The sequence below is a fragment of the Geospiza fortis genome, unplaced genomic scaffold (assembly GCF_000277835.1).
Source record: "Geospiza fortis unplaced genomic scaffold, GeoFor_1.0 scaffold78, whole genome shotgun sequence".
Classification (NCBI taxonomy): Eukaryota; Metazoa; Chordata; class Aves; order Passeriformes; family Thraupidae; genus Geospiza; species Geospiza fortis.
In genome coordinates, this window is record NW_005054339.1 from 3,161,844 (window position 1) to 3,169,423 (window position 7,580).

Genomic DNA, 7,580 nt, shown 5'->3' on the forward strand with positions numbered 1-7,580 from the left:
CTGGAAGGGGATGATGTGCAGCTTGGGGGTGAAGAGGCAGCCGAGGACCACGGTGCCGCTGAGGCTCACCGAGATGCACATGGTGGTGGTCTGGACCTGGAGACAGGGGTGGGCATCAGGTGCTCCACCCGTCAGCCCTCTGCCCCAAGCAGGGCAGGATGAAGCCCATGCTGTGGAACTGGCCAGCCCCAGTGGGCACAGGCTGCACCCTGCAGGCACATTCCACCCCACACCACATCCCTCTGTCAGGGTGGTCCTGCAGAGGAGCCATGGGCAGAGTGGGGACACTGCCCTGGTGGAGACAAGTTGCTCCTGCAAAGCAGGTACACCCCAGCCCTGCCCACATGCTGCTCTGGGGCACTGCCCGGGGCCAGAGCCTGCACTCCCCCACCCCGGTGCCCACTCTCTCTGGGAGCCCCTGACTAACTGCCCCCCCAACTCCTCAAGACCCATCAAGAATATGTTTGGTTGCCCATGCCAGGATGCATCCCATGCTACCCAGTTCCTGGCCCTGCTTCCAGCCCAGGGACCAGGCTCGCTCTGGGGCTGGCATTCACGCCCTGGGCTGTGGTGCCTGGATGAGCCAGGGGATGTCTCATGCTGTTGTGTCAGCAGGCTGAAGGATGACTATCATTCCTCCATGACAGTCATGGCTATGGGGGATCTCTGGAGGTCTCAGGGCCATTTCCCATCCTCATCCTAGCAAAGAAGTGAGGGGGGCAGGTCCTCTCTCCAGGACTCATTGCCCCATCAGCCACAGCCCCTCAGGACCCTTCACCTGGTCCTGAATTACCCAGTGCAAGGTGACCATCACCAGGTGTGTGGGTGCAGACCCTTCCCCAGGCCCATGCATCTCCTAATCATGGACCCTGCGTGGCCCACATCTCCAGGACCACTTAGATCAAGCCCTGTCAGAGCCCCTCAGAGCTCCAGCTCTTACACGGTAGTCGCTGGAGGTCACGTAGAAGATGGGCAGGAAGGCCAGCCAGATGATGCAGGTCGTGTACATGGTGAACCCAATGAACTTGGCCTCGTTGAAGTTTTCGGGACATTTCCGTGTCTTGAAGGCGTAGACCGTGCAGAGGACAATCAAGAGGACATTATAGGTGAGCGAAATGAGCATGTTGGAGTCACGGTTGTTGCACTTGAGGGTGACAATGTACCTCTTGTCAGGCTCAGTCTCCTTGCCTGTGCCAGGGGTCTCCACCAGCAGCCAGATGATGACGATGATCAGCTGGCAGGAGATGAGGGCCATGCAGATGACCACCTGTGACGTTGGGCTGATGAAGCGGGGGCGCTGGACGCCCTCCTTCACCCCGCTGAAGATCCTGGCGATGCGATTCGTCTTGGTCAGGAGGGCCGAGTAGCAGACGGCGAAGGAGGTGCCCAGCCCCAGGCGCCGCAGCGTGCACACCCCCGTGGAGGGCTTGGCGATGAAGATGAAGGTCATGCTGTAGCACATGAGGACCCCAGTCAGCAGAATGTAGCACAGCTCCCGTCCAGAGGCCTTCACGATGGGAGTGTCGTTGTTCTTCACGAAGACCCCGATAACGAAGAGAGTGGAGATAAAGCCCAGGCAGGAGATAGTGACGGGACCGATGGCCCAGACATCTTTCCAGCGGATGTACTCTTGGGGCAGCTCGTAGCAGCCATTCAGGGTCTCGTTGGGCCAGTAACCAAGACCACAGTCCATGCAGGTGAACTCATCCAGCAGGTACTCGTAGGGCTGGCAGGGGATGCAGATCCAGCAGCAAATGTCTCCGGGCTGCATGCTCTTGATCTCGTTTTTCTTGCAGGGGTCGCTGCACTGGGACACGGGAATGGAGGTCTCAGCCCAGGGGATGAGGCTGGTGTCCAGCATGAGCCCCTCTGCCCAGTAGCCCACTTTCTGGTACCGGTACCGCCCGTCCATGTGGTGGTAGTTGAAGATGTTGTAGCGCCCGATGCCGTCGCCGTAGCGGTCAAACCGAACTACGCTCTCCGTGTCCGCTGGCCTGAAAGGAGCTGCAGGGAGGAGAAGGGAAGACAGTCACTGCCTCAGGGCAGGAGAACACTCACTCCAGGCCTCGAGGCAGGGCTCCTCCAAAGGGTCACATCCCACCACGGCCACAGAAAAATGCCCAACCTGGTTCCTGCCTTGACTCCCATCCTTGCTGCCCGTGTACATGTTAGGGAGCAGGAAAGCAAAGGTGGAGAACTATCCACCTGCCTGAGAGCCTGAGAGCCCCAGCCAGCTCTGCAGGGCAGAGGGTGGTTGTGCAGCCTCCATGGCTCTCAGTGACTCCTGGTAGCCAAGACATCCTCAGCCCAAGTTACAGAGGACATGCTTCTAATTCACCCCAAACTGCATGGGTCCCTGATCAAGGGTATCCCACCAGTTTAATCCCTGAAATGTGAATAAATCATGATGGTTGCAAGGACTCCTGTTCTCGAGAGTCCCTGGGGCTGGGTGGGGCTGGTCCCACCCAGCTGTAGCAGGATGGAGCTGGTGGCCAGCTTCTCCATGTTTCCACTGGGGACAGAAGGCCTGGATTGCCTCCCAAGGATGATGGTGGGCTGGCTGTTGGCACCTCAGAACAACCACAGCCCTGGGCATGGACAGGCTGGAGGAACTGGAGGGTTTTAGGTCAAATTTGGGCCTCCTTGTTTCCTATCCTCCACCCATCCCTTTCCAGTTTGGCAGCCAAACCCCCTCTCCACTTTGGACTCACCATCAAAATTAACATTGAGTATAAAGTCCTTGTAAAACCTCTTGCCATTGACAGGCTTCATGGCATCACAGAGCTTGGTGGAGTTGGGGCACAGTGTCCGGTGCATGTTGTGCAGAGAGTGAGCCATGGCATAGACTGCATTGACCACAAACGTGATCTTGGACTCTGGCTCAAACTTGCCTGTCTTGAGGGAGTACCGGCTGCAGTCCTGCGTGTGGAAGCTGCACCTAAACTTCTGCTCCCAAAACTCCCGGAACCAGGGATTTCGGCTGTTATTGTAGGGGTGGAGGCTACGGAAGTAGGAAGCAAACTCCTTGATGGGGTAGGCTGCCAGTTCAATGGTGATGGCCCCCTCTGCCACCGCTTCGCTGCCGGCCACCACGCTCTCCAGGGCTCCCCACCCATCACTGGCCACCCACATGAAGGACACGTTAGCTCTCTGGGCAGCTGCCAGCAGCTCCCGGGCATCTTCACTTCGGGTGAACAGCACGACCACTCTGGCATTGGGCTTCTGCAGCAGAGCCCGCACCACTCCATCGTAGGTCTTCTTGTTCATGGAGCGCCCCACCTTCTCGGAGGTGGCGATGCAGATGTTGCGCATGCGGGCTTCCTGCTCGAAGGCCTCGATCCCCGTCTCCCCGTAGTCACCCTCCGAGGCCACAGTGGACACGTAGGTCCAGTTGAAGAAGCGGAGGATCTCTGCCATGGCTTTGGCTTGGTAGAAGTCTGGAGGGACAGTGCGGGCGAAGTAGTCATAGCGGGACTTGTCACTGAGCTTGGCACTGGTGGAGGCATAGCTGATCTGTGGGATCTGGAAGAGCCGCAGCAGGTTGGCCACCTGCATGCAGGAGGAGAGGTGAGTGCCTGAAGGGGTGGCCAGCAAGGGACATTCCTGTGGGGGGACCCCTGCCCTGTACCCAGTGCTGCATGATGCTCCCAAACACAACCACTGGGCTGAGGAGCAGCCCATCCCATCCCAGAGCATCCTGATCTGTGGAGGGACTGGAGAAGAATGGATGGCACATTCATGGAGTGCCTGAGCCCTCAGACATGCTCATTTATCTTTATTTTTATAATTTTTTAGTGTTTCAAGCACTACACTTCGAAATTCAGGTCTGAGGAGGGGACAAAAGCAGAAAGTCTGCCATAGGTGACCTGTGGGAAATTCTTGATGGCAAGGAGAAAGCCAGGATGCCTGGCAGCCCTACAGCACAGGGGGAAGGGGTTCTAGGGGCTGGGAGCCAGGGCAGAGGCCCCCAGCAGGCTGGGGGATGCTGCAGAAGTGGGTCAGGGGAGCGGCGCCTGCGCATCCCACATCAGGAGCTCAGTGGGACTGGCACCTTCCAGCCACTCAGCAGAATCCCTCGTTAGCTTCAAAGGGGAAAAATCCCCACTAATGAGGCTGTTAAACCCAGGCTCTGGGGGCAGCAAGGGGACCTCGGGTGTGCCAGCGGGGCTGCCAAGCCTGCCCACATCTCACTGCTCCCCAGGCAGGAGACAAGGCTTAATTAACGTGGACAAATTATCTTGACGACAAATTCCCCTAATGGCAAGAGTGTCCCCGAGCGCAGTGATGCTGCTGCCTGTCCTCACCATGCATGGGAGCTGCCAGCCTGCTATGCCCCTCCAGTGCCCCTTGAGCTGCCCAGCCAGCCCACATTCTGCCCCTGCTGACCCTGCCTGCCTGGGGTTGGGACATGGGGACATGCTGGGTTCCCAGCAAGGGAAGGGACAAGTGCCCAGGTGGGCTGGGATGCTGCCTCCATCACACAGTCCCAGCTTCTTCTACTCCATGCTGGGGGATGCAGGGGCCCCAGGGACCAGGACACACAGTCTGGCACACGCTGGGGACTCATTAAATCTCAGCAAGTGTGTGGCCCACCAGCCACCCCTGTGACTCAGCTGGTCCTGCTGAGTCCTGCATCCTCAGGGGATGCTCTTCTCCCTGCTGAAACCAACCTCCAGGACCACAGAGCCATGGTTTTTGGGGCTGAGACGCACCCCAGCCAGGGTCACAGCCAGGTCTGAAGGCTGAGGTGCCTGTCCAGTGCCCCCTCACACTGGTCTGCTCTGCCTGGCACAATCCAGACATGAGCTGGACTGAGGAGCTGCACTTGCCCCCTTGAACCCAGGAGAGGAATAAACACCTGTCCCATGTGAGGCTTGGCTCCTACAGCTAATGGACTGTTGGGGGATTCATGCAGCCCCCAAGGAGACCCTGGGCACATCCCCCAGAGCCACAGAGAGCTGGCTCATTCAGGTGGCCACCCAGCATTCCCTCCCCACTGGAGGAAGGGGCAGAGCATCACTGTGAGGGATGAGTGAGCTTCCCTGTGCCACGCTGGCAGTGGCATCACTGCACTGCTGCCAAGGTTTTACCCCCCTCCCGCACTTCAAAGCCCCAGCCCCATTGGAGCCCCTCTTGCCCCTCGGGGAGGTACCTGGATGGAAACGTCGCTGTAGGAGCCGCCGATGACGCCGGTGATGGCAGTGGGAACGTCATCGTGGACGGCGTAGGAGCCGTCGGGGCAAATGTGCTCGGAACCATCCACCCTGGTAAGGGAGGCACGGACGAAGTCAAGGGACTGCTCTAGGGCATAGGTGTCCTTGGAACAGGTGTCCAGGATGTGAGCACCCAGCTTCACCCCCGGCAGGATGCTCCCGTCCTTGTTGATCTCGTCCAGGGCGAAGAGCATGGCCTCCAGGCGCTGAATGCCCCGGTGCTCGTTTATCTTGCCACAGTCTTCGCTCCCCACTCCTTTCTCATGCACGGGGAAGAGGCCCCCAATCACCAGGTCCCCATCCATGCTGATCTCCTTCTTGCCAGCCATGCCGTGCCCAGCAGCCAGACAGGTGGCCAGGTGCATCAGCCCCAGCCAGGCGGCCAAGGGCACCGCCATGGGGTGTGCTGGTGCTGGCTGGGGGACCCACGCCACCCCGTGTCACCCGCTGCCACCCGTCAAGGCGAGGGCGGGCAGTTCCCAGGCATTGGGTGGTGGGGGGTGGCACGGCGTGGTGTCGGTGGGAGAGAGTGGTGTCACCCCAGCAGAGCCCTCAGCACCTGGAAAAGCAAAGGGAAAAGCTGCTGGATCTGTGGGATGCAAGGAATGACAGGGACAGGGACAGGGACAGGGACAGGGACAGGGACAGGGACAGGGACAGTCAGTGCTGCACAGGAGAGCCAGGCCATGAGCCTGCCTGTGCCCCCCACCCGGTATACCCTTAGGAAGAAATCCCCTGCAGAAAGGCAAGATGAACCGATGCAATAGCTCCCACAGTGACCCAGAACCCCCAGGACACACACAAGTGGCACAGATCCCAGGGCACATGGAGGGGCACAGGGACCAGCCTCCCCACAGCACTCCCAGGGACACACTGGCATAGGGGGGGCACAGAGCTGGCCCCTCTGGCAGCAGCAGGCAGAGCAGCCTGCAGAGGGACAGCTTGGCAGCCCTAAAATATCACAGAGGGGGAAAGAGCCAGGGATGTCACCTGGCACAGGCAGACCAGGCTGGGCAGACAGAGCCAAGGCCAGCTCCAAGCCGAGCCCCCGACCCACGCAGCAGCATCAGGGGTGATGACAGATCCCACCCTCCAGCCGAGAGCCCTGCCAAAAGCAGCCAGCCATGAGCCCACCGTGCCCACAGTATTTTAATCTCCATCCCATAGCCATGGGGCTGCTGCTGCCCCCAGAGCTGTCCACGGCACCGGGCTGGAGCAGGGACTCTCCACTGGATTCACCCTCACACAGCAAGGCGCAGGTTCTGGCAGTCGCGGTGCTTCAGAGTCTGTTCTCTCACCACCGCCCCTTCCTTCCCTGTATACTAAATTCAGAGATTTCAGTAAAAGTAAGAGCCAGGTTTGCTGACTCCCTCTGCAGAAAGCACGGAGGCGCGGGGGAATCAAAGGCTTTTGCAGCAGGCAGGCCTTGTTTTGGCAGAGGATGCAGTCCCCTCCGAGATTGGTTGTCTTTTCCCAAATCACAGGAGAGATTTGTTTCCCACTTGAAGCTGACTGCTGAAATCCCTCGGGGCTGGCATTTCAGGGACCATGGGAGAAGGAGACCCCCTGGCAGTCCAGAAGCCTCGGGCTGCTCTGGAACGGGAAGCTGCTGAGGCTGTGACTGGGCCACAGCCTCTTGCACAGCCCAGCAGGGCTTGTGGGGGCACAGAGGGTGGGAGGGGGATGCCAGGGAGTGCTGCCCCCCCTGCAGTTCCCTGCAGCCCGTACTGAGGCTGCTCTCCCTGAGCAGGAGGAGGGGACCTCTTGATGCCCCCGTGCTGCTCCCAGACAGGTGATGGCTGTGCTGGGGGAGCCTCCAGCAAGCAGCCAGAGCTGGCAGTGATGCCCGGGGAGCTGCAGGCAGCAGTGTGGCACAGAGCCTAATGGGGTGGGGTGACACATGCAGACCTCCTCCTCTTCCTCCATGCCCCTAAGTGCCTGTTCTCAGGTGCTGTCTGCTGCTGCTGAGTCCCCATCTGTCTCAGGGCATCTCCTATCTGACCCCTCAGTGTGAAGGACTTTGGAGATGCAAGAAGGAAGGGTTCCTGCCTTATTTCAGGAATAAATGCTTCTAAGGGACCTGGGGTTTCCTCAGGCAGGGAAGAGGCCACAGGCACATGGATTATTGATGGAGCTCATCAGTGGCAGGCTGAGCCTGGCACAGGGGTCTGTGGCGCTGGAAACCCGGGTCCCTGTGGTCCAGATCATTTGGGGCAGCTGACAGGACCCACCAGATGAAAGGCACCTTCAGGCCAAGCTCCTGTGAAGGGCAAACCACCACCCACCCAGCAGCGAGCCACGATGGACAGTGAGCAGGGCTCCTGCCATTCCCACAGCTGCTCTGCTCGGTTGGTTCGGTGCCGGGGG

General features: G+C 59.7%; 1 protein-coding gene across 1 annotated transcript in view; it reads right to left on the bottom strand.

Annotated features, from left to right (window-relative positions):
* The window catches only part of GRM2 (glutamate metabotropic receptor 2), a 6,568-nt gene extending 939 nt beyond the window's left edge, over positions 1-5,629 (bottom strand). Inside the window, exons 1-4 of the mRNA XM_031058242.1 lie at positions 5,153-5,629; positions 2,712-3,549; positions 941-2,004; positions 7-96 (exon numbers count right to left, since the gene is read on the bottom strand). Of these exons, the coding sequence (XP_030914102.1) occupies positions 7-96; positions 941-2,004; positions 2,712-3,549; positions 5,153-5,611 (2,451 nt within the window). The 5' untranslated portion in view covers positions 5,612-5,629. The remainder of the gene's footprint in view (positions 1-6; positions 97-940; positions 2,005-2,711; positions 3,550-5,152) is intronic.
* Positions 5,630-7,580: the final 1,951 nt, after the last annotated feature.